Consider the following 26347-nt stretch of genomic DNA (forward strand, 5'->3'; position numbering starts at 1 on the left):
CCCATTAAAAGTAGCTCAAAAAGCCATTAGGCCAAACCCCATACACACAAAACATTATCCACTGACAGTGCACATTGTTTCTAGGAAAATATAAAATTTTTATTCAATAGAAAATATTGTAAACGCTTTACAAACTTGTCCCAAATGATCGGACCTTGATGTGGCCATTCTTAACAGTTAATAGTTATTAAATATTTACTCAGCGTTGATTTTGCTATACAAAACATGATTGAACAGACTCTTACACGCACTCGCACTAAATCTAAATTAATTTAAATAAACACTGATATGGGGGAACCCAAAGTCTGACTCAAGTAGCATACATGTTACTAGGTGTATAGTATATGTGTAGATGGTAACTTAAGTTGTCTGACTCGAGCTCTTATCGATGAAATGTTTGGGATAAATAGATCGAACCTGGATTAATAACTAACAATTTCGAGCTCACACCGAAAATAATTCTTTTGATCAATGTGAGCGTGGTTTGTCCAATTTGGGTATTCGTTAATGTGTATATTCTATGCCGGGCAAGCTTAAGAAAAGTGAAGACAGAAATAGTTGGGATTTCTTTTCAAAAAGGCCTAACTTAAATATTGTTTGACAAGACAATTTGCTCTGCTCTCTCTCTATGTCTCTTTTTTATTGGATGGGTTGACTGCATTGGATGTCGAAAAAAAAAATTTAACGACCAAAACATTGTGAAAGTAATCTATGAAACTTTTGACATGAAAAACAAAAATTATAGTTACCTGCTAAAAAGGAAATTCAAAAGTCTACTAAATGTCCAAATACTACCTCCCTTTTAGTAAATCTTTTAGAGGTCGACCCACCCAACTTTATATATATTAGGAATATTCCTGTCACATAACCACGAGTTCATCCCTCGCCTTCCTCACTGGTAGTAATCGCCGTACTGGTAAGTGGGTGGATGCTTTGACCCTTTCCCATTTGGCTGGTAAAGATTGTGGTGCGATGAGGAGCGGTAGGCGTAGCTGGGCGTGGCAGTCTCTGGGCGGTTGTGGGCTGGCGAGTGTGTGCGTCGCGCCCTCCTCTCCTCGATGTTCGCCGGCCAACGCTGATGGCGATTGGTTGAGTCCTCCGAAGAACGTCGTCGATGATAGCGCTTTGCCGGGGGCACACCACCTGTGGGCGGTGGCATCGCCTTCGCCAGGTGATGGCGATAGCTGCTGTCATCGCCACTGCCCGCACCGAAGGGCTCTGGCTGTCGCCGTAGACGTTCGTCCATGGAGGAGTTTGGCGTTCCGTGCAGATCGATAATGTCCCCGTGGGAGTTGCGTCGTGCCCTCTGCATGTCCATCTCCATGTCCATGTCCTGGTGGTAGTTATCGTAGGGACCTCCTCGCCGCTGTCGCTGTCGCTGCTGCTGCTCGTGGGTATCCAGGCGCTGGCGCCATTCGGCCGCCGAAACCTGTTGCCCGTAGAGATCCGGTTGGGCCTGGAACTGTGCCGCCGAACCCTGACCATAAATATTCTGGTAGGAGGAGCGACGCCAGCCCTCTTCGTACCGTCGGCGCGGTGTTTCCCGCACCTCAACTTCCTCCTCGGTGGCGGCCACCTGTTGCTGCTGGCGACGCTGCGATCGACTAGAACTGCTCTCCGAGGAGTCCTCGCCAGAGGTGCCCAGTCCCAGATCCTTTTCGTCCACGCCGTAAGCCTTATATGGGGCCCCCAGGAATCCCTTCGAGCAGTAGGGCCCGTTGATGCCCATGGTGGGGTACTGCATGTAGTAGGATTGCGAGAAGGGCTTCTCCAGCTGACGCTCATCCACACTGTCGTCCACTTCGGCATCGCTGCCGTCATCCTTTCCGGTCCAGGTGAGACAGGAACCAGGTCCAAAGAGCGAGAGCAGCACGGGCAGCAGGAAGAGACCATGCATGGCCCCGAAGAATATCACCAGGAAGACCATCTTGAAGAACACCAGGAAGATGTAGCTCTGGGCCAGCAAAAGGGCCACAATGCCCAGAATTGTTGAACTGGAGCCCTGGACAATCGGCAGACCAAGGGAGTGCAGGGCCTCACGGACTCGAGCCTTTGGACTGCGCTTCTTCGAGGACATGTACGTGTAGCAGATGTGAGCGGTGAAATCCACCGAGAAGCCAATACACATGATCAGGTTAATCATCGAAATCGAGTCCAAGTTAACGTCCCACAAGGCCATATAGCCGGCCACGCCCAGCTCAATGGAGATGACCGAGAAGGCCACCCACAAGGAGCACAGAATATTTGGTATAAAGACGAATGAAATGATCATCATGATGATGGCGCCGATCACCATCGCCTGCAGGGATACCGGTCGCACCAGCTCAAATTGATCAAAGAACACGAAATAGGGATGGAAGATCGAGGCATTCAGTGGCGAGTCCTTGCAAATCTGTCGCAGATCCCGCACCATTTCCTTTTCATGATTAGTGTCCGTGATGTTGACCGCCTGGATGAGAAACCGCGAGGCAATAATTTGCGTTTCATCGTCATTGAAGCGTACATCCAGCGAGAAGGGATTACCGGGGAACAGCCAGTGCTCCTTCACGGCCTCAATGAAATTCTGTTCGTCGTCAATGGTCACATTGAGCAGCTCATTGTTGCGCTCCAGGAAGGACAAGAACGAACGCAGCCAGGACTCTGTGTAGCGCCTGGAGGTCACGTACGAGGTGTGCTCAAGGGTGCTCGTCAAGTTCTCCACCTGCTCCTGCACCACAGGATCCGAGTAATTGAGTGGCCCAGCAATGATGACCTAATTTAGAGCAGAAAAAACATTTTAGTTTCTGTTACAGAGAAATTTGAAGTTGATTCCACTCTTAATGGTAAAACTATGACTAATGACTATAACTATGACTAAGTTTAAGGTTTTTTTGATTTGGCAATAACCAATTTTATATAGTGGTTGATTAACAGTTTTAAAAAAAAGTTTAGCCCAGTATCCAAGCTATAGAAATGGTTTTCACACCACAAAACTTTATTTAAAATGTTTATATAAAACATTATTTTCGTAAGAAAAGTTTAGATAATGCCCCTTAAAAATATATGTTATTTAAAACATCGAAATAAAAAAACCCACCTGCATTCTGTATGGAAATTCGCGGTAGTAGTCGTCTTCGCGATCGAAAAACTCCACCGAATAGGAGTCTTCCCGGGAAAGCTTCCTCCGTTCAAGGCCCTCTTTTATTTGCGTGATTCCGTAGCAGGCGCCAACCAAATAGCTGGCAAAGGCCAATATGATGATCGCCTTGCACCACTTGTTGTTAATGACTGCGGCCAGTTTGTCCTTGAAGAAGGCCATCAGCATGTGGTCCTTGTTGTCGATGGGGTTGTCTGGATCGTTGTGGTCGATGCCACCCGCCATGATCGCCTTGTACAGGAAGTTGCGTTTCTCTGCGGCAATAGAAAGAAGTTTTGTGAGACAAGTTCCCATTGGCCTCAATTGAGTCAATTGTACTCAGCACTTGTTGTGCCAAGACACAAACTAGTCTAGTTGTTTGTGTCTCATGATCAAGTTCATGTTGCAGCTGCTGCTGGTGTTAAGCCATCTTAACTGTGACTACTTCGATCCGGTTGTGGCTTAACTTGACCTTGCAGCGTGTACAATCTTTTAAAACGCAAAGAGATATTTTGCATTCTTTAATTTGATCATTTTATGAATTATTTTATTATTATTTCGTTTCAAATTGCAAAAGATTTCTTAAATGTGTTGGAAACATTCTGTTTTTAATAATATATTGATTAGCTAGCGGCTTGCAGAGTGTGCACACAAAAAATAGGTTACCAATACGATAAGCAAGAGACAATCGTAATTCATTTAGAAAATATATTGACAATTCATAAAGAAATTTAAAACTGTTTTTTTTTGTTTTTAAGAGTGCATAAATGACAGCGACGCTTAATCATCAATAAAACTCCACGCGCTTGCAGAACAACAATAGGCAATACCAATCGCAATCCCAATCCCATCGAATCCGGCAGTTCACTCACCTTTAATGGCAACCGACATTGGCTGGACCCGGCAGCCGAAAATGGAATGCAAATTCTTGCGCTCCCTGTAGCCCGAGATGGCCATGCAGGCGGCGAAGAAAGTGATGTGCCACAGGAACGTGAAGCAAACGGCGAACACCGAGTACGTGCAGAAGATCCTCACTGATCGAAAGGGACTGATGATGCCGATCAGAAACGAAATGAAGTCGGTGACCGAGGTAATTGTGATCGAAACGGCTGCCTCGGACATCATTAGGCCCATGCGCTCCGCTACTGGCATTTTGGCCTTGGTGCGGCGCCAACCCGCTAGCATTACAAAAGTGTCATCAATGCCGATACCTGTGGAATGAAATTAACAAATAATAAAGACAGTCCCTTAGAATATTTTTTATCGCATACATACCGATCATCAGAAATGGGGCAGCCAGATTAATGCCAATAAACTCAATTCCACAGTACATGGCCAGGCCAAAAGCTGCCAGAGTTGCCATAATTGCCGACACATTGCCCATGAGACCCAAAAAGGGTTTCGAGCGAACTGCATCACCCATCATGCAGGTGATTATGCTAAATAAAAAGTTAAAGCGTTAAATTCTTTTGAGTTTAGGGAATAGCTTTTAGGACATACCTAAACAGACCCATGAGCAAAAAAGTTGAGCTAAAATAGGGTACCACAGTCTTCGTATTCTTCTCGAGTTCGTGGTCCAGGGTGCGGGAGGCGAAGTACGAGACCGAGATGTGTTTAAAGAGCCCCGAGTCCTCTGCGTTACCAACTACCCTAAGGAAGGTTTCTTCCCATTCGGCACCCCTAAAATGGCATCATTTGTCTTAGTCGTGGTCCAATTTTTGAGTAATTTTTGGGTACTCACTTGGCATCCTGTCGTTTGGTGTCGGCGGTGACAAAATAGACCAACTGTATGGCCGGAACACTGATCACATGATTGTCCTCAGTCAGCTTGGTGCCACCAAAGAACACGGGAAACAAGTGAGCATCCCACGTGACTGGGTTAAACATGAAAGGAAATGTGAGATTCAGTTGACCCGCTTCGATCTGAAATCAAGGAATGCGAGAAAAAATATTAGCGTGGAGAAAACATTTTCAAAATTGCATGAATCTTAGCTTAAAAGATTTTTAGACTATTGATAAAATTAAACAGTTATTGACTAAATTTTTAAGAGAATGCAATTCTGGTTAATGATCACCATACTCACATCATCCATTAGCGCATCCAAGTTTAGAATATCGTTCTCAAAACACTCGCCCTCCCAGCGGGCACAGTTGTCCTTGTAGGTATAGGTGTCCCCATCGTATGTGGTGGTCGCATTCTGGATGAGATTATCCAGCTGTCGCAGCTCCTGGAACACCTCTCGTCTTATCATATTTTCGTCGCCATCCTTTGTTATCACAATGACTCGCCCGAAGCGACCTACAAATGCAGACGGATGTTGGATTAGTTGTGGTGACCATGGTTAAGTCCCCAGAAAACGCTTGGAAAACAATTAGTGACTTTGTGGACTTAGGCTTGAAGGCTAATGTGACTGCTGCTCTTACCCACACGCCAATGCGTGACAATAATTTTAATTGAATTCCATTTGAATTCGGTTTCGATCGATTATTTCATTTGTGTTTCTGTTTGCCCGTTTATCGCACTTCCACTTTATATTAGTCGATTGTCCCAATCGTTATTTGTATTTAATGCGCCATAACAATTGCAGCCTCGTGTACTTGCGTCACAGTATTGATGCGACTTTTATATTAGATATATTCAACTATACTTCATCGAAGAATTGTCAAACGTGCCAGATTTCTCGTACAATTTACGAAAAAGAAGAGAAGACACCTCACTGTTTACACTGACATTCATATTGAAGTTGTAACTGATATACACAACCACAATCCTTTTTTATATAAATCAACTTGCATTTATGTACCTTACTTAAATTTAACGATTCAAATAAAAATAGTAAAGTACTATTTTTATAGTATATTATGTATTATACATTTTTATAAAGTTTATAAATTATAGAAAGATTGAAATATTTATTTTTATATTAATACAATCGAATTATTAAAACAGGGTATTTAAAGCTTCGATCCCTGAGCTTTAATTTTAGTTGTGAATGAACTTGAATCTGATCAAATATTAGAAACCATCAGCAAACCATTCACGTTGTATAGCCATCTTTTTGTTATGAATGATATAAAAACGTTAACAAAGACAACCTCCATTGATTGCGGTCCGAAAAAACCAGAAGTCTTTACAATTCATCAAACGAATTGAGGAATCAAATAATATTAATTTTTTCTCCGGCAATTTCAACGTCCACAAAAAATTATCTCAAACACAAAAGTTTATTTGTGATAAAAGAGGAAAACAAACAGCCGGAAATCTATTGTCTTCCGGCACCAGGATCAACGGAAAAACTATTATAAATTAGGCTACGTTATACGTTGAAATATTTATGGGGTACATCAGTTTTTGTTTGTTTGTTTTTCTTTTGGCGAAATAACAAAGCGAGTAATTTAATTATTTTTTGGATTTTTCCTCTGTTGCGCTCCATAAACAAATTTCCCAAAGACAGGGGAAAGTTGCAGCTTGCACGCCTCTTGTGGCACATTTGGCCAAAGTGCAATCGAAGCGGAGCACTGAGTTTGCTGGCTAACTGGTCGTAACCGACTAAATGCGGTCTAGATAATACCGCTGAGAGCACGAACGTGGACGTGAATGTGGATGTGGATTTGTATCTGCACAGATTGCTGTGTCTTGTGGCCTCCACACACTCGACGGGTTTTTTTGTATCTTGGCTGAATGCCTATTGCCAGGCCGACTGTCAAAACAAAGTTCAATGATGAGCCGATAGATATAGATGCCTCGCTTGTATCCCATACGAGAGCTCGTCACAGTTTAATACTCTGAGACAGTTGCACTGATCTGCATGCATCTCAGGCCGAGAACTGCTCAGTGCACATTGAGATCATATACGCAGAATGGGGCTAATGATTTCGCAAGAACAAAATTGCAAGTGCTCTTTTTGAACAGCAAACATTCAAGCCGTTTTATGAGGCTTTCGCAAATAAACTTTATTTAATTCGCAGCCCATTTGGCTTAAAGCACACGTTTCTCCCATCTTTAGGCTAAGTCCGTATTGCTAAATTTTTGCAACAGGCAATTAAGTCCGTCCAAACGACTGGAAAAACGAAGCCTAAATTATGCAAATGTTAAGGGTTGGGTAAGCAATCTACTAGCTGACCTCTCAATTCGCGATGATAAAAATAAGGTTTGTGCTAACATTCAGTACACATCTAGACTTCCAAACAGGTAATGGGTGCATAGGGGCTCAGTTTTTATACAACATATTAGTTTGCACATATTTATAATTAATTTTTTTTTAAGTAAGTAGGGGTAAAATTTATTTAAACTGTAATGACAAAATAGTAAATCATAGAATAGTTTGCTAATCAAATCTCTACAACTGCTTAAGTTTTGATGACTCTTTGTCATTTGGCAATTATGCGATACTTTGGTGAAGTTAGCTTTTGACATTGTTGCAGCTGCAATTATTACTAATGTTTCTGTTGTTACTATTATTGTTGTTTGGCGTTTGTTTTTGTTTTTGCCCAATAAACCATTTAGCGAAGTTAATAGCCTGTAAAACGGAGCCGAGTTCAAGACCTCAATAAAAGATAAGATGTTATGTCTCCATCTCACCCGTGTGCTGAAATTATTTATTGCACATCTGAGCTGAAGTCAGTTCAGGGCGGTGACAAAACAAAACAAAACAGAGTTTGTTGGGATAGGATGAGATGGGTTGGGATGGGATGTAAAAAAAAAACGACCGGAAAGCCGGCAAGTAGCCACATTCCGCAAGGTGCAAAACGTTTGGAAACATTTAATTGACCAATTTTTGCCGCGGTAGTCACTGAGTGTACATATTTGCCGCCACTTACCGGGTCTCGTAATGCGTCCGACATTGAAGCGATGCGTATAATTCACTTTAAAGTATTGCTCCACGATGGCACGCTCAGTCTTGCCCTCCCCCGCAATAGGAGAGAATAGATATTCGGGATCGATTTGATACTTTAGCTGCTGGTAGCTGTTAAAATTAGTTTAAATATAAGTTAGTGATTTCCATCCAAAACTGACTTCACTTCACTTACCCCGTCATGCAAAGCAACGTCAGCAGCACCGGAATGATAATGAAATATCCAGGATGCTTGGCTATGCAGATCCCCAAATGGTAAAACGATTTGTTTAGTGTCTTATCGACACATGATATGCCGCAAGTCATCTGTGAAGAAAAACAGAATTAGAAATTAGCCAAGTCCAGAGTTCATAGAAACAATATAGATAGCAATAAATATTCAAACTCTCAACTCGCGTGCATGCCGAACCCTAATGCGATTTGTCTAGTGAAGGTGAAAAGACAAATGGCGAAGGCAAGATGGAAGACTCAATTATATATATTAGTAAAGTTAAATGTGTCTACAAAAATAGACAAACATGTGTACCGCGTGCTCGTTGCCGTGTCTACTTGGCTTTGTTCATCGACACCTTCAACTTAAACTTTAGACACGCATTGTTTTTGGTCACTTTGACTCACTTTGCTGCTGTTTGCCTAAACGAATCTCAACAAATGCCCTTGTTCATCTTTAAATCACTGAACAACAAAAAGCAAAAACGAAATAAAAAGGAAACCCCTAATAATGTTCATTAACACGCTTAAAGAACTCAAGTACGTAGCAATAATACTTTTAATTTTGTTCAAAAAAATTACATCACAAATGGATTAAGAAAACGGGTACAAAAAAGTTTGATTCGCCCCCGGGTGGACTCGAACCACCAACCTTTCGGTTAACAGCCGAACGCGCTAACCAATTGCGCCACGGAGGCCATGCGAGCACCGAAAAATTTCACTAAATTTGACAGCACGCACGAAACGGGGAACAAATCAGATAAGAATATAAATAAATTCTAATAGGAATGGCCCAGCAGCTTAATTTCCTGTGAGCCCAACAGCAGCCGTAAAGCAATCCCAATGAGCTCTACTAGAACATGCGCCAGCAAAGCACCAACTGCCTCCGTGGCGCAATTGGTTAGCGCGTTCGGCTGTTAACCGAAAGGTTGGTGGTTCGAGTCCACCCGGGGGCGGCACCCAAACTTTTTTATTTTTTTTTATGAAACTTGTTTTTAAATGTTCGGTAATTTTGTTCTTAAGTTTATTTTTATTGGTTTTTAACATTTTGTTAATTTTTGTACTTTTAAAATGTTAATTTTTTACTGGCTGACAATAGGCCATTCTCACCACTAAACATCAAATGTTTTGAAAAATATTTAATTTTTTTGCGGTACACAAGCTGCTCAATTAGTTTGAGCCATTTATCATGCCAAACACAGATTGTCACAAGCCAATTTGGGCGCATGGGCACTATGAATGTGTAGGCACAAAGGATTATCGTACTTAACATAAATAGAACATTAGCGTTGGCATTTGCCTAACGCATTAATAATCGTTGCCAACAGCCAATGAAAGGCAAGAATACATAAGGAAACCATTTAGACTCAGAAAATTAAGTAGAAATGGCATCAGAAGCTGTCTGATCATTGCGCTGAAACTACAATTCACATTACTAGTTGCATGCTAAGCGGCAGACCGAAAAATTCGATTTGTCGAGCTGCCACGACACGTAAAGTTGATACAAGTTTACTTTCCTTTTTTTTTCTGCTCTGGGGTTCAACGACAACTGACGCTGCACTTTTACCAAATTGTAACAATCTTGTTTTGCTTTTCGTACGGTAAACACTGGGTATTACAACATGCCCAAGCCGAGTAGTCCAGCCTGCGCTTAAGTCGAGCACTTCACTCGCCAAATTGAGTCACGGAGCCGTCTCAAGGTTATAGCACTGACTTCGGGTCCAACTTTGACTTCAATGCCCACTTGGGGCGCCCGGCCCTCCGTTGACATAACGGTTCATTATGTCAAAATGATTAAATAAACAGCGCGGCCAGGCCAGCTGCGCAGGTTTTTCTTTGCTCGGGAAGTGTCAGTGTATCAATATTGGAGTTCACATACTTGGAAAAACGGTTTTTGGACGTCTTAATTGGTTTGAAGTGAGGCGTAAAGGTATCATATAGTATCTGCAAATTTCGAGCAAGTTTCCATCTTTCTCATCCCTCTACTATCACCAATTAATGCCTCATCAATGGGGCCTCAAACTTCAAAGCCGTTATGCAAAAGTTAAATATAAATTTTGTACAATATGGGTAAGCTGGCATAACAAATAGCTTCAGATTCGGTTCAAAATCCATTAATGAACTTTAAAAATGCATGTCGCAAGATCGGTGTCGACTCATCCACGGTTCAGTTTTCATAACCATGTGGGTTCCCCTTTTTCTCCAGCTTGTTGAAGTCAGTTGTGCATTTGTGAATGACATTAAATGTGCCCGAAAATTTTTGCAAAATGCAATATCATGCTTTTTTTCCTTGTAGTCTCTATGACTAAAGCAATTTTTTGTAGCACCTTATGAAACTGGAGGCGAATTCAAAATCACAAAATTCCGTTTTCGATCGGTACCTGAGTCAGAGCCTAGGCACCTGCCTTGAACAACCTCAAAATGCGTGCTAAGAAAACCGATTTATGCCGGGCACTTCCCTCCCAGAAAGCTGTCAACTTATGTCTTTTAAGAGAAGAGTTTTTTTGTTGGCTTTGGTTTTTGCATAATTTCTAGGTCAAGACTGTATGATACAAGGCGGATTCTTTGCTTTTGCCAACCCAATTTTTGTATGCATATATTTTTTTATTAATACTCAACTTAATGCGTGTGTTTAGCCTGGGATTGGTATGAGTTTCAAAAGCTTTTACGTTTTGGCACGAGAAAGTTGATGACCAAAATGAGTTTGTCTCTTCAGTCTTTTGTTTTGTTGTTTTTACTTTCTGTGTCGAACCATTTGACGTTTTATTGTTTGCTTTTCTGGCTGACTTTTTGTTAATGTTTTTTTTTTTCCATTTCTAAAATTGATAGCTTTCTGCAAGAATTTTTAGTCTCCTAACAATACGTTGTCCATTTTCGGGTCAAGTAAAAGTATAACTCCTGATTTTTATATTAATGGATTTCTTCCCGTTCACTCAAAGAAAGCATTTCTTTCCCGTTCTTAGCCAACTGGGACTTTTCGACAGTTCACTGACACGTTTTCATCACCGTCTTAATCACTGTTTGCTTGGCCGGCTTACATAACTCCCGGTTTTGTCCAGCCCCGTTTAGATGTTTGCTGTTGCCGCCGTTGCTTGGCTTTAACAATTTATATAATGCATATTTACGGGCAGAAGAAGAAGAAACAGAAGGAGGCGAAAAACGGTCAGCGCAAAAATTGATTGCGAGCAAAACGAATGTAAGCTTTTGGCGAGTTTTTCTTTCTGACCAAGTCAACAACTTTCACTTTTGTGCGTTGCGGTGGCACAAAGCATAAATACCGAGAAATTACCAAATTAATATTAATTAATATTTAAATATATTTTGCTATTGGGAATTCGGTTTCGAAATGAATTTTTTGTTATTATCTACTTGACTGTGGGTTTTGCCTTAAAAAATATTGGGGTCAAGTCATTGAAGTAGAACACAAGAGCGATTGATGACCTTACCGTGTGGGAGTGACAATTCGACAAAAATATTTATAATTACTACGCATACTCGGCTTAAGCCGATTCAGTTTTATCTTTAAATTTATACATATATGAGCCGTCGATTTTTTGGCCACAGTTTGCTAGCTGAAAAAAGGTCGCTTACAATTGAAATTGGTTGCCACATATTGGTTTGCAATGAATTTTAATTAGTTTACTTGGGGGCTAAGCATTTAACATTGAAAGCCTTAACAGTTTTTGACTGTTTTTTTGTTTTTGTGTTTGGAAGTGCGATGGAAGGGCGGGTGGGGTCTTTCAGGTTCTGCCTCCAGCCAGAAGCCAAGATAAAAATTCACTTTCTACTTTTTCTGCGCCTCTTGACTGACTGACTGACTGACTAACCGACTGTATGGCCTGAACTGAACGGAACGGAGCGGGACGTGAGGGAACGATTCCAGCGGCATGCGTTCAACCTGGAACTGGGTCACACTGGCACTCACAGCTCTTGGCCCAAACACAAAGTCACACACACGGACACTAGGTGGCCGCTTTCAATTTGAATTCAGCTTTTTGATTTGTTTGCTTTGCATTAATTAACCATTTACCTGGCAAGCTGTTTAAGAAAATGTTTTGATTTTGAATTTATCGGCTCTTTGTTTAGTCACAGATCTGTAGGTCAGTGGAGCAGAGTCCGTAAGTATCTCAATCTGATTTCATTCATTAATTGCAGCTTAAAAACAGATTTAAAGGAAATTAAGTGCATCAAGATTTGGTAAAAATGTTAATGGCTAAGCAATTCCGGTGGTGTCAGATACTTGGAAAATTACTATCTCAAAAGGAAATGAAGTCTAATATTATATGTGTTTCTGAACACGCTTGTCATTGAAACTGTGCCAAAAATTACCTTAAGCCTTAGAGCCACAATTAAGAATTCACATTAAATTATTTATAAATATACGAAAGCTGTGGAAAAATCATGTTGAGTTTGGAAATCATAATTTTTACAAAGCGGTTTTTAGTGCTCAACTTAGGCTACAAAAAATGGTTAAAAATGACTACATATGTATATTTTGCTTATCTTTTTGTATTATATTGGTCTTCCTCTCTAGTAGAACAAGCTTAATCTTTTGTAATTTCTTTAACAATCGCTCTGTTATAATTAATTGAGCGAAGATAAGTCGTTTCCATAACTTACACTTTCTCGTTCACTTTTACTAGCCGACTAGGTTTACTTTCCTTGGAAATTAGTTAATTATGACAGAGTTTTTCCGGCCATCAACGGCGAGTTAATGAATCAACCAATTGACACACAGGCGAAGGCAAAAAGTCACAAGCGACAAAAAATCGAAAACTAACTCTCTGAGAAGAAATGGCGGTGAAGACACAAAGAGAGAAGCGAAGAAAGAAAAAGAAAGTGCAAGGCTGATCGCATATCATATGTACATATGTACATATGGCCGTTTGTAACGGCATTTCTGAACTGAAACCAGCTGAGAGCTTCTAAAAAAAAAAGAGAGAGAGACAGAGATAGAAGGGCACTTTTCCTTTCAAGATGCCCCCCTTGTTTATACTCTTTTCCACCCGTTTAACTATTAATTATAATAAGCTTGCTCGAGCACTTAGCAAAATGAACAATGCTTTGGGCTGAATATCGACATGGAGCTTCTCATTTTCACAACATGCCGTTTGCCGTTAATCATTTAAGCAAACATTCAATTATACTATGTCTGAATTTTTTTAGCAAATTATGAGCTGTTTGTGGAGTTGCTAATTGAACACTGTGAAGTACTAATGGAGCAATAAAACTTATTAGATTGCGATCAGGTATCCTATAGTGTCTGCGTACATTAAGCAATTTAAAAGGAAAACCCCAATAAAAATGAAAATCCCAGCCAAATAAAACCAGTTCAAAGCGGCATAGATTCGGTTGCAGTTGCAGACTACCTGCAGTTCAGTCCACTCACAACTGGTCAAGATGAGGGTGGAAAATCCAGCTACCTGTGGCTTTACCGGCTCAAAATCTTAATCGTGCAACTGTACGTCGTTACCAAATGTTCGTCTTTAACCTTGAGCATAAGTCAGCCAGTCACATGAAAATCGATTATAGGGATGAGCCAATCAACCGGTTTCCTTTTCGCCGCGAATTTCACTTAAACTTTCATTAACTGGGCCGAAAAACTCCCTCGGTTATGTCCGCAACTCAGTGCCAGGTCCATCAGCCAAACCGGATCACCAAAGTTCAGTTTATGTAATCACTCTTGCTTGTGAGTTGTATCCAAATTCGAAGATGCAAACACATGTGAGACGGGGCATCTGCAGTTTCCGACGAGGTTGTCTATTGGCCAATGTATTTACATATTTTCCTTGGCCATTTTCCAGTTAAATTTTAACGTGGTTTTTCGATCCGTGCCCCACTTTCTGTTGCTCAGCTGTGTGTTTCTTTAATTGTACGCTGTAATTGTAGCCGCTCTCAAATCGAGTTTCATTAATTTGCCTGTCAAAAGTTTTGAGTTTCTTTCTCGACTACCGATTGCAAATGAAAGAGTCAAGCGAGTTGGACTTGGCCCGCAGTGGCGGATTATTGTTGCAATTGCACTTGCAGTTTGGAACCCAACAACGACAATTATGTATATTTTATGGCTGATGCAAATAGAGACAAACTTGTACACTTAAATTTCGGACTCGAAACTACGATTGTGTTTGTTAGATGAACTCGTGTTTAAATTACCCATGAAATTGTTAAGAATGTCGCTTGCTTCTTGTTTGCTTCTGACATTACTGAACTGCTTTTCATCAACAAAGCGATGAATTACTGAGACCACTTTACTTCTATTGTTGCTCATAATTTGTACACAGTAAAAATTCGGAGAAACACGCTGCTTATTACTTTTGTGAAATAATCCCTGTCAATGAAAACAAATCACTAACCAGCAAACAGTAAATTAAATGAAAACATAAAGAGCGATATAGCTGACACAACCGGCCATTGAATACCCTCTGTTTGTTGCAAAAATATGTAGCATATGTAGCAGACAAATATTATTATTCAAATATTATATTCAAATATATTATATCAGCAAGTATTTTCCAAGACACTCTTTAAAGTATTAAAAAAGGATATCGTACGTTGTACGAATTTGTGAGCGTATTTTTCCCAACTACGCACTTTCCAACAAACATTCCAGAACGCAATTGCCCCGGCATTTGTCCAATGAATAAAGTAAATCAGATTTCAACCCCTGGACACCACAACCCCCATGGAAAAGTCTGCGCACTTATCATCTCAACTGCAACCATCAGGAAGCTTCGATATCTCACTCACCTTGTGGCACTGATATTTTTTGCTATATTATTTCGCCTCGTATCCAAGATAATGCTTTCCTAGCTAATTTATTTGGTGTGGAGTACTTTTCCAGCACTTTCGTTGAGGCAACAAATTATTCGCGAGCCTTTCAATTGCACTCGGCTCTGCGTGATTCGCCTTTCACAGAATTTCTTAATGATTTTTCAAAAATTGCACACTCTTTGCACTGAATTTGGCCATCGTATTTGATATTATTTTTTTTTTTTATTTCACCTGGTTGTCACGGATCGAAAAGAAACGAGGAGAAACGGAGGCGGTGCGACACGACAACCGATGACTTTGAGACCGAAACACGGACTGAGAGATCCACTCCGACTCCAGATCTTACGGATCGCGGCTTGCGTTGCCGCTTACGTAGTGGCCTAGCGATTTCGAATTCAGTAACCGTTAATGCGCGCCGATTTTCGACTTCTTTTGTCCACTTGTAAATTAACGTTGATTGAGATTCTCGCTGGCTATAGTGACAGCGCCTTGAAAAGAAAGACGAAAGTTCCGCGCACACGACCGCCTCGTACCACGTAACGGAAACGAATGAAAATTAGGTCTTACGTTTGGCTTAACGTGCTCTCACTGCGCTCAACTATGGCTTAGCTCTCTCTCACCTGCAGGTCTTGATCCCTCTCTCTCTGTCGCTCTCTTTGAATGTCTTACTCTCCCAGGTGAGTGCACCGGTTTGCAGCGGTTCGCACAATTTTTTGGGAAAAATCTGTGCCTCTCCTTTCTCTCCTTTGTATACCTGTTTTCATCAACAGGTGCGCTCGTGTTTCTACTGCAGTTTGAAGGTCGCATTTTCGCTCATTAATCGCCGCTTTCTTCTGCGCCTGCGCAAAAGTTTTACGGGAATTACCACCGCGATTCAGGTGAATTTTGGCTGGTTTATATGCGGCCCTAAAATCTATGGAAATGGGTTTCATTGGAAGCGCGCATCTGAACATTTTAGGGACTCAATGTGCAATTACGAGATGCAAATGTGTTTAAAGTGGTCGATGAATTTTAAAATAACACCGAAAATGGTTCATCTTGTTTTAGTTTATTTAAATTTGAATAAGCACTTCACTTTTACGTATATAATATTAAATTTGTCGGTTGTAAACTTCAAACTAAATAACAAATGTTTAAAAAATTAAAACGATTTTCCTGGCTCTTTAATTCAGTATTCTCGATATCACATTCTCAATCACTTTCTTTTATAAAAATCAGACGAAATAAATAAGGTACATATATTATATTTCCTCGTGGAAGAAAGCAAACCTAAATATTTAGAGACTAACCGGCATTAAACTATTTTATTTATTGAGTCAGGTCTTCAGTGTAGATAAATTGCAAGCTTTAAAAGGTTTAGTCATATGTGTCATGAGCAGGGAAATAAAAAATATGCGCAATAAAACTAATTTGAATAAAAGCGGCTAAATCATTTTCCGCAAGGAATTTCCAAATTAAAAAAAGGCAAACTTAGAAAAGAAAGAGCGTGAGGGGGACAGGGACCCAGATATTACCACTGAGAAATTTAAGCGGAAATTTTAATAAAAATCATTTACAATTTATTTCAAACAGAGAAAAGTGCACACGAGCAGAGGCAAAGTCGGAGGGACAGTGCGCGATAAAAATATACTCATGCGCAGCCACAAACAATGAACTATTGGAAGTGTACGGCTGTCGGCGAGTAACGATCCGATTCTCCATATCCATCCATATAGTATACGCTATAGTATGCTATATAGTATAAGTGGTGTGTGTAGTAATGTCAGCCGAGCACGTTCAACTCGGCCGAGGAGGATTTATATTGGATCGTTCGGGTAATTGAGTAGAGTAGGTGTATCGCACGGCTCGGCGGGCAAATGTTGAATTCAATTCTGGGCAATCAAGCAGCCGTGCGATCTATATATACACTCGTACGCTGATTCCAGCATTAACATTGTCCAAGGCGGCGGCATTAACGAGATACATATTTGATTGCCTCCTGAATGCGCCCGCCAAGACGAGGACAGCTATGGGCAGCTCGCATCGGGGAAACCCAAAGAGGGATCCTGCAGTTCGATGCCTTGGGATCGCAGCTGTTCTATGAACTCCGTCTCCATTTGGAAGAGGGCCTCCAACTCCCACTGACGGCGGATATCCTCCAAGTTCTGCAATCTCAGGTACTCTCTGATACGGAACAGCACATAAAGTATGACCACGTATAAGCCCGCCAGAATGTTGATTCCCCTCTCCCAGGATTCTAAAGTGTACGGACGGGGCCTGTTCTTCAGGTAACTCTCGTACGAACTCAGCACGAAGTCATCAATCCGATAGCCCGCAAATTGGACCGCGAGGAACATGAAAAATATATTCAGAGCTAGCACAACGCACAAGATCTTTACGACTGAGTTAATAGCAAGGTTTAGGCTGGAACCTTCCATGTTGATAATTGTGTTGGGGCTGGAAAGTAAGATTAGATATATTCTCGTCTGACAGCTTTCTCAAAGTGTAACAATCGTCGGATCAGAAATGGAAATAGTCATTACTTCCTGTGCCGACTTATTAAACCATACCTACAATAATAGGAAATCGAAGTAATAAGTCTTTATCCTCTACTTGCAACCCTTTTAAAAATTTCAATTATACTCAGTTTTTACGCCAGTCATAATCATTACATAAATAACATTGATGTTTTTCAATTATTTTTTTCTAAGCCAAGAAAGTAAAAAATACAATTTTTATTAAAATGTGAAAAACGTGTAAGCAACATACAAAAGTTATTAATTTGTATTTATACAATGTTTTACAGTTATTTTACCCTGTTTGAATATTTAAATAGGTAAGAATAACTTTGAATAGGTAATTATATTTTATACAACTTTTCTTTTAAGAAAACAAAACTAAATATTTGATTTATATATTTGTTTCTATTTCCCCTCATGTATATTTCTTTCTAAGAGAGTATTAAATAATCGACTTGCCGTAGTTAAAATTTCTTTCTGATTTTATTGTTAAACTTGTTACGTTTGGAAATAATTTGGGGCCATGATTGAGGTTCAAGTTCACACCAAGCATTATTAGAGGAAAATTTTAAGCTGGCGTTCTCCTTTCATTAAAAGCATACCGAAAATAGCTTTTATGATTGCCGATTGCGGGAAATGGAATGTGATAACATAATTTTTAAATACTTGTTATTATTTAATCTTTATCAAGAGTATAAGAACTTAGGAAAGAACTATGAACGCACTGGATTCTGATCTTGTATTTAATAAATGTATTTTAAGACAGATATTTTTGATTTCGAGCTTAAAGTCTTTACAGATGCTCAAGAAGATCAGACAGTTCTTAAAATTATTTACAAGGTTACAGAATCAGTTATGAAACAATTTAATTAAATATTTTTTCTAAGATGCTTTCGTGTTTCACTCTCAATTGTTTCTAAACGGGCTAAAATTAGATAACTTTGGCACCTTCTCCTCCTCAATGTTCTTTACATTGTACAACACTGGCTTTGGCCTGACAAAGCGCATGTGCAACCAAGTTCACGTTTCAGAAAACTTACTTCCTTTTTAACCTTTTTTTTTTGGATAATGATGTCGAGCAATTTTAATCTGCGGTCGAAGGTGCTGATGCATCCTTTGGTACTTTTTCAAATTATCGACGCTTACGAGCGCCGCCCCAGGGATGCCAATCAGGTGCGTAAAAAAAGGGTATTCCTGACCAGAAATTAATAAATCTGACAAACATTAGGTAATGGGCACTTTGCTGGGCCGCAACGACGGCAAGGATGGGCTCGTCGAGATCACCAATTGCTTCACGATGCTGCACAAGGAATATCCGGATATGGGTCGCATCGATCTGGACCTTTCGTATGCCACCGAAATCCTGGAACTAAATATGCTAGCCTATCCGCAAGAGCGTGTGGTGGGATGGTTCTCCACCGGGAAATCGGTTTCCCGATCCGCTGTCCAGTTGCACGAATATTATTCCAGGGAGTGCGGTGAAGGGCAGCCGCTACATTTGCTCGTGGATGCAACCCTGAAAAGCCAGCGACTTTCGACGCGACTGTACTGCGCCGTCGAAATGGGAGTGCCCGGCGGCACCAAAGGCCTGATGTTCTCGTTGGTGCCCCTGGAGATGACCAGCGGGAATGACGAAGCGGTGGCCCTGCGCCTGATGGAGAAGCAATCGCTGCAGCCGGCAACCAAGAAGTTGGGACGCATTCTACCCGAGTTGGTCCAAGTGGTGGATGAAACACGTGACTTGCAACAGCGTCTCGATTTGGTGCTGCACTACATCAACGATGTATTGGCCAGGAAGAGAAAACCGGACAATGTTGTGGGGCGGGCTCTTCACGACGCCCTCACCTCAGTCCCATTGCTGGATTCCGAGAGCTTTCGACTGATGTTCAATGCCAACTTGCGGGACATGCTCATGTCCATTACGCTCTCCATGATGGTCAAGACCCAGCTTCAGCTTAGCGAAAAGCTGTCCAGCATGCAAGATCAATAGATTTTAACATCCCCTTACCCGAACCTTGGTTAATAAAACGCCGCTTTTACGGGGGAACCCCGGATTAGTAAGTGCAGCTTTAATCTCGACTTTGGCTTGTATTAACAGGTCAAGCCTTATAAATAGTTTTATTTGAATAAAAATCTACAAGGAAAGCTAACTGCCGTAAGCCCTACTTTATATACCCTGTAAGTTATAGGGAAAATGTATTAGTTAATCCTAATTATAGAACTGTCTAAAACTTCTTTAAATTTACTTTTGCTTCCAAACCAGATAACATACAAAAAAAACGGATAAAATGACAAAAATGTTAATGCTAACGTTAAAAACGGATTTTCGAAGATTATCATAAAAATTAAACGATTGCTCATATTGCAGCTGTAAGATCGTTATATTTTTATACAACTAAAAATATATTTTTGATTGAGTTGCATATATGTTCAAAACACACAAATTTATGTCGATTTCCTTTTAATTTTTGGTTTGCTATAAAATTCAAGACGTCTTTCTGAAATCGTGAGTTCCATCTAGACGTTTAAAAACAATTCATTAATTTTCCGATTAAATCTAAGCCAGCTAATTGATTGTCTTTTAAATGTCTTCTTTACTGCGTTGCAAGGGTATAAATATTCGAAAGATGAACTTACTAAATGAAAAGATTTTGTCGCTCGGATCTTGTTAAAGTGAACAAATGTTATAATTCAATTATTTCTGAATAGAATCAAGATTAATTTTCAGACAAGCCTTCTATTATCTATTACTTTTAGTCTTGAAAATGGAAATGTTTACTAAATTTATGATTTTCAATTTGATAGTTGTGTGTGAACTTTAGAACCCAAAGGCATCATGCCCAGTCGAGATAATGAGTTCATCATGCCCAAAACAAATGATTTTTGTTGAGGCTTCCCCCGACGTCGCCGGCGTCTTCTTGTTGCCCTAGTCTGAAAGCCCTTAGGCTGATGCAATTTGTTGGCAATTATTGCAGCATGTGATGCTTAGTGACTTTGCTAGGGGATTCCCATTAATTGCAAGTCAGTTGGCCAACTCCTTGGGCCATTTTCGACTGCCCAAAGTTAGCGGTGAATACAACAACTGTGAGACAACTGGGAAACCCGCTGCGGATCGAAGATCTCAACGGACGTTGATAAGGTTCGGCTCAGGTCTATTTCGGTACGGTTCCACTCTTAATGATTAGGGCACGGCGCAGGAAGGAGATCGATGGGGGATGTGGATGTGGACCACCCAAATAACGACGAAACAGTAATGCCTTATCGCGGTTCAGGGACAGTCGGCGGTCTGTCCGCCGGGGTAATCAATTAGCAGGCACCAACTGGAAATTAGCAAACGTTGACGTTGACCGTCGATAGTAGCCCTACCCCGCCCACCTCTACGCCCCTCCCACTCCCCCTACCCCTGCTGACCCCTCTCCGCGAATGCTGCTCTTGTGTTGTTGGGTTCGGTAGTGTAGTGTGTGCCCCCACCCCTCCAGCCAAATCGACGCCGCCGCTGACTTATCGCCCAAGCCAAGGGCTATCTGGTGCGCCCCCGGTCACCATTCCTGATAGCCATCGCCAGTGCCGGCAGCACAGCTCTGGATTGAAATGGATCACCCTCAGAAGTCCAGCGACCGGCGATCCGAGCAGACGCATCAAGTATTAAACCTGGGATAAAACCGATTCGGGATAATGTCCTATTAAATAGATCGTGCTGAGATAAAAACCCAAAGAAAAAATCTATTATGAAAGTCAGTGCAAGTCAGTTGTTTTAAAATTAAAGTTACATTGAATATTGCAACCAAAAGTTAAAAAACAAAACCCGAAACCCGACCCTTGGTGATCGTTGTTAGCATCAAAGTATTATGTTTTCGCTGCTGCTGCACCATCCGCTCGTCTGCCGTTGCTGTCTGCTGGAGCAGCCGCCGCTCTACCACAGTCTCCATGACGCCTCCAGCCGCCTGGCCGAGGAACTGAAGGCTCTGGCACCCGCCCTACTCTTGGATCCCGGCGACAACCTCACCGACGTGATCTGCGAACTCTGCCTGCGCCGCCTGCACGACGCCCGCGACTTCCAGCTGCGATGCGAGCAGTCCGAGCAGGTGCTCCGCTCCCGGCACGAGCAGTGGAAGCACACGGTGGCCGTGGGCGATGCCCTGGGCCTGGACGACGTGCTCGAGTGCCTGGAGCGGGAGGTGGGCAGCCTGGAGGGACCAGTGTCCATGCCCCAGCAGCCCAGCAAGCCGGTGGCCTATGTGGCGCCATTGATGGAGACCGTGGATTTCGGTAAGCTAGACACTCACTCGAACGAATGTCATATACATTTTTAAAAAAAATAGCGAATTTGATTTTGAAAATAAATTTACGCAAATTGCCGATTAGATTTTTATTTGCGACTATCAAAGTTTTCGTACACACAAAAAAATAACAAATTAAAGTATTTATTAAAAAGCTGAACTATCGATATCCTGTAATCACTATCCCTTTACAATAATGTATATACCCCTAAAGGACATTGATAAGATAACCAAACAAAAATTAATACTTTTATTTAAAATTAATTAATACATTTAATTATAAAAAAATGTTGACTAGCTACTTTTCCAAAATGATCAGTTATTTAAGTTCTTGAGTTACCAATTGTTTTCGGTTTTTAGTGCTCGTATTGTATATGCCGAAAAAAGAAAAGAACAACATTTTTCATACATGCTGAAATATAATTTTTTTTGATTTTGTATCCCCTTTTTTACAACTTGGACTTTAATTTTCATTTAATTTCATATCCCAACATTTGTCTTACATGGTGAAATATAATTTTTTTTGATTTTGTATCATCACAGACAACTTGGACTTCCAGGAGAGCCCGGCCAGTGAGTTTGAGACTCCTGCCTACTGGGCATCGTCTGTGGATTCGGGTAGCCTTAACACCCCGCTCCACCGGCCGGAGACCCCAGAACCCTTTGAAATCGCTCAGCCAATGCTACCGGCGCCCCTAGAATGCGCTGAGGAACCAGCCCCAGCCCCAGCCACGAAACCTGTGGTAAAGCCCAAAAGGCGGAGGACCAAGCCCAAGCCGCGGACAGAAGGCCAGAAACCGAAGGCAGCAGGTACACCGCGATCCCTGCATCCGTGTGGCGAATGCGAGAAGAAGTTCACCCGTAACTTTCAGCTGAAGCTGCACATGATTGCGGTGCATGGAATGGGCGAGATGCGGTACCAGTGCGAGGATTGTGGCAAGAACTTCGCCTCGCGGCACAGCCTGCGGTACCACGTGAAGTCGGTGCACTCCACCGAGCGACCCTTTGGCTGTCAGCACTGCGAACGGCGTTTCGTCCTGCGCACCCAGCTCCTGTCCCACCTGCGCACCCATACCGGCGAGGCCAAGCCGCGCATCTTCGAGTGCCAGCGCTGCTCGAAAAGTTGGCCCACCAAGTCCGATCTACGCACCCACATGCGATCGCATAACCCCAACATGGAGCGACCCTTCAAGTGCGACACCTGCTCGAAGGCCTTCTTCACCCGTGGCCATTTGAACTCGCACCTGCTGGTGCACACGGGTGAAAAGCCATTCGCCTGCGAGTACTGCGACAAGTGCTACCAGAGTGTGGGCAACCTCAACAACCACATGGTGCGCCAGCATGCAGACATCATCGAGGCCCAGCTGGAGACCGTGGCCATCGAGAGCTGAGGGTCCCCCCGGACAGGATAGCGCGTCCCGAGGAGAGGCTGCATCAAGTATTAGGAGCGTGGCAGAGGCAATAACACCCAGTCGGACGCAAATAAATATCGTTACTAAGTGAAAATACTACACTGAAAACTGAATTAATATTAAATATTGATCCTATGATAATAACATAAATATATGCTTTTTCGGCAAGATTCATATTGCTTATATACCCGCAATATGCATTGTGGAATTGTTAATTTTAGTATTTAGTTTAATCAAATCATTTATTTGAATAACAATAAAAATAATGGTACATTAATAAACTATGGCTTTTGTAATGGGACATCAAAAGAATTATAAAGTATGACAACTTGCGTGGGAGAACATAAATATTCATATGTATAATTACATAACTATTGTTACACAGGAAAAATACAAGACCAATAACTGAACTAATATTTAATATTGATCATATATTAATAACCTATATTACTAGCTTTTTCGGAACGATACAAATACTTTATATACCTGCAATTCGCAGTGTCTAAAATTGATTTTTATTTTTAAATTAACCAATATATGGTTGGTTGGAACGTCAATAAAGACAAATGTAAAGATATGCATAAACAAAAATGCTGACTTTAGTGATAAATAGTTTGAGTTTAAACAAATCTAAATGGTAAACTTATTTAAAATTATTGGAGGTCTTGGTTGTAAGACAACCCTTAAAACATTCAGATAAATATTCATATGTCTAATTAAATAACTATTGTTACATAGTGAAATTAAGTGGACGTTTTGGTAGTAAGACAAACCTTAAAGAGCCCTTATAAAACCATAATTTAATTTTCTATTTTGATTATAGCTTCATTTATCACGAAAGATTGCAATATTATTGCGCAATCCAAGATTTGGCAAACATTTCTAAGGCCTGGCCGTCTTATCTTCCGTCACAATGTCGCAAGCCGCAAACGTTTGATTGCCAAACGCAGATGCAAGGTGAAAGTAGCAAAACACCCAACCAATAAAAAAACAACAGAGGTGGAAAAAACAAAACAAAAAATTTGAAATAGAAATCGTGCAAAAATGTGGAAACAAAAAAAAATAAAAATGCTAAATTTAGGCGATGACAATTATATATTTGCAGCACACAAAAAGTTATTAATACAAAGTTTAATCTTTAATCTTTTGTTAGTTAAAAAACTAAAAATCGGAAAGCTTTTTTGATGTAAAACTTCCAATGTAGATTTTTTTGTTAAGGTCCATTTTGAAAGGATTTACTTTACAATTCTGGCTTTGAAACATAATCATACAGGCTAACTGATTAAGAATAAATGTATTCTTTAAACAATTTTCTTTAACCTCTCCATATTTTACGACAACCGGTAGTAATAATTTCTAAGATTATAATCTTTATACCCTTGCAGAGGGTATTATAATTTCAGTCAGAAGTTTGCAACGCAGTGAAGGAGACATCTCCGACCCTATAAAGTATATATATTCTTGATCAGCATCACTAGGCGAGTCGATCTAGCCATGTCCGTCTGTCCGTCTGTCCGTCCGTTTATATGCAAACTAGTCTCTCAGTTTTAAAGCTATCTGCATGAAACTTTCCCAAAAGTTGTCTTTCTATTGCAGGTAGTATATAAGTCGGAACGAGCCGGATCGGACGACTATAGCATATAGCTCCCATAGGAACAATCGGAAAAATAAATGAAAAAAAATTATAACTTTGCTGTTTTTTAATTTTTTGTTTAGTTCTTCGACATTTAGTAATGGTTAAATATTTCCGATTTACGGTTTAAATTTCATCAAAATCGGACGACTATAGCATATAGCTCCCATAGGAACAATCGGAAAAATAAATGAAAAAAATTATAACTTTGCTGTTTTTCAATTTTTTGTTTAGTTCTTCGACATTTAGTAATGGTTAAATATTTCCGATTTACGGTTTAAATTTCATCAAAATATGGACGACTATAGCATATAGCTCCCATAGGAACAATCGGAAAAATAAATGAAAAAAAATTATAACTTTTCTGTTTTTTATTTTTTTGTTTTGTTCTTCGACATTTAGTAATGGTTAAATATTTCCGATTTACGGTTTAAATTTCATCAAAGTCGGACGACTATATCATATAGCTCTCATAGGAACAATCGGAAAAATAAATGAAAAAAATTATAACTTTTCTGTTTTTTAATTTTTTGTTTTGTTCTTCGACATTTAGTAATGGTTAAATATTTCCGATTTACGGTTTAAATTTCATCAAAGTCGGACGACTATATCATATAGCTCTCATAGGAACAATCGGAAAAATAAATGAAAAAAATTATAACTTTTCTGTTTTTTAATTTTTTGTTTAGTTCTTCGACATATAGCAATGGTTAAATATTTCAGAATTATGGTTTAAATTTTATCAAAATCGGACGTCTATATCATATAGCTCCCTTAGAAATAATAAAAATATATAAAATAACTATCAAATAATTGAGCTGCAAATCATCATAGCTTCAATGTTTTTAAACATATACGAAAGTAAATCATAATTTTAATGTTTTCAAAAATGTTTAATTCTTGCAATAGCTGCAAGGGTATATGAACTTGCTTGCCGAAGTTTGCTTTCTTTCTTGTTTTTATTTATAATTAAATTATTAATTAAATTTAACGGAAATTCATATTCAAAATGTTTTGATTTCTTTTTCATAAATCATTCTTGTATAGGAATTAAATAAAAGAGCCCTGTCCACGTTCAGCATTCATCTCAGGGTCTTATGAAACCCAGTTCAGGGCTTATCGCCATAAGGCTCAGTCTATTTGCACGCGTGTTTGAATATATTTGTGTACCTATTGGGTACAAAATTTAAATGTGTACACAAATCATAAATTAAATAGTAGAAGCGATTAACAGATAGAGGCCAACAAAGGGTCGATTTGGAGCAAGATTGTAAAAAAAAGCGCAAGTAAAATTTTCCAGAATATTATAAAACCATAGACTCGGTTCTCTCTGCTTAAAAACTCTACAAGATAGGTATATAAATGATATATCAACAAAATGGGATAAAAGGGTAGTTTATGACTATGATAACCTGACGCTTAAGGCAATAAAACCGCCGTTAAAAAGTCATTAGAATTTAATAAATAAATCAATAATTTCCTTTAAATAATCAAAATATTTATAATATTGTTTCTTATATTTGTGATTTTCTCTATTGAAAAATACATTACCTAAACTTCTGACCCCTTCAA

General features: G+C 40.2%; 4 protein-coding genes and 2 non-coding genes across 6 annotated transcripts; 3 read left to right on the forward strand and 3 right to left on the reverse strand.

Moving 5' to 3' along the window:
- Window positions 1–74: 74 nt before the first annotated feature.
- Window positions 75–15487, reverse strand: LOC108135961 (patched domain-containing protein 3). Its single transcript, XM_017256914.2, has 10 exons — window positions 14929–15487; window positions 8147–8277; window positions 7937–8082; window positions 5200–5414; window positions 4857–5038; window positions 4616–4795; window positions 4391–4554; window positions 3988–4326; window positions 3077–3390; window positions 75–2752 (listed from the first exon to the last, which is right to left on the reverse strand). Exons 2-10 carry the CDS (start codon window positions 8275–8277, stop codon window positions 893–895), a joined length of 3531 nt encoding a protein of 1176 aa, XP_017112403.1. The 5' UTR covers window positions 14929–15487; the 3' UTR covers window positions 75–892.
- On the reverse strand, window positions 8806–8879 carry Trnan-guu. The gene has a single exon. It is a non-coding gene; the product is annotated as a tRNA-Asn (tRNA).
- Window positions 9064–9137, forward strand: Trnan-guu. Its single transcript has one exon. It is a non-coding gene; the product is annotated as a tRNA-Asn (tRNA).
- Window positions 15488–16498: 1011 nt separating the features above from the next.
- LOC108135958 lies at window positions 16499–17611 on the reverse strand. The gene has a single exon (XM_017256908.2). The coding sequence runs from the start codon at window positions 17367–17369 to the stop codon at window positions 16959–16961; it is 411 nt and encodes a 136-aa protein (XP_017112397.1). The 5' UTR covers window positions 17370–17611; the 3' UTR covers window positions 16499–16958.
- Window positions 17612–18419: 808 nt separating this feature from the next.
- On the forward strand, window positions 18420–19600 carry LOC108135954 (eukaryotic translation initiation factor 3 subunit F-2). Its single transcript, XM_017256905.2, has 2 exons — window positions 18420–18623; window positions 18679–19600. Exons 1-2 carry the CDS (start codon window positions 18519–18521, stop codon window positions 19438–19440), a joined length of 867 nt encoding a protein of 288 aa, XP_017112394.1. The 5' UTR covers window positions 18420–18518; the 3' UTR covers window positions 19441–19600.
- A 1470-nt stretch (window positions 19601–21070) lies between these two features.
- On the forward strand, window positions 21071–23423 carry LOC108135970 (zinc finger protein 425). Its single transcript, XM_017256927.1, has 2 exons — window positions 21071–21719; window positions 22274–23423. Exons 1-2 carry the CDS (start codon window positions 21299–21301, stop codon window positions 23119–23121), a joined length of 1269 nt encoding a protein of 422 aa, XP_017112416.1. The 5' UTR covers window positions 21071–21298; the 3' UTR covers window positions 23122–23423.
- The last annotated feature ends 2924 nt before the right edge of the window (window positions 23424–26347 follow it).

Source organism: Drosophila elegans, unplaced genomic scaffold (genome assembly GCF_018152505.1).
Source record: "Drosophila elegans isolate 14027-0461.03 unplaced genomic scaffold, ASM1815250v1 contig_520, whole genome shotgun sequence".
Classification (NCBI taxonomy): Eukaryota; Metazoa; Arthropoda; class Insecta; order Diptera; family Drosophilidae; genus Drosophila; species Drosophila elegans.

Coding starts and splice junctions, on each gene's coding strand:
- LOC108135958 (XM_017256908.2), bottom strand. CDS start 17,369: ATGGAAGGTTCCAGCCTAAACCTTGCTATTAACTCAGTCGTAAAGATC.
- LOC108135954 (XM_017256905.2), top strand. CDS start 18,519: ATGATGTCGAGCAATTTTAATCTGCGGTCGAAGGTGCTGATGCATCCT. Junction 18,624..18,678: donor GCCCCAGGGATGCCAATCAG/GTGCGTAAAAAA, acceptor GACAAACATTAG/GTAATGGGCACTTTGCTGGG.
- LOC108135961 (XM_017256914.2), bottom strand. CDS start 8,277: ATGACTTGCGGCATATCATGTGTCGATAAGACACTAAACAAATCGTTT. Junction 4,555..4,615: donor TTGCTCATGGGTCTGTTTAG/GTATGTCCTAAA, acceptor CTTTTTATTTAG/CATAATCACCTGCATGATGG. Junction 3,391..3,987: donor AATGTCGGTTGCCATTAAAG/GTGAGTGAACTG, acceptor CTATTGCCGCAG/AGAAACGCAACTTCCTGTAC.
- LOC108135970 (XM_017256927.1), top strand. CDS start 21,299: ATGTTTTCGCTGCTGCTGCACCATCCGCTCGTCTGCCGTTGCTGTCTG. Junction 21,720..22,273: donor GATGGAGACCGTGGATTTCG/GTAAGCTAGACA, acceptor GTATCATCACAG/ACAACTTGGACTTCCAGGAG.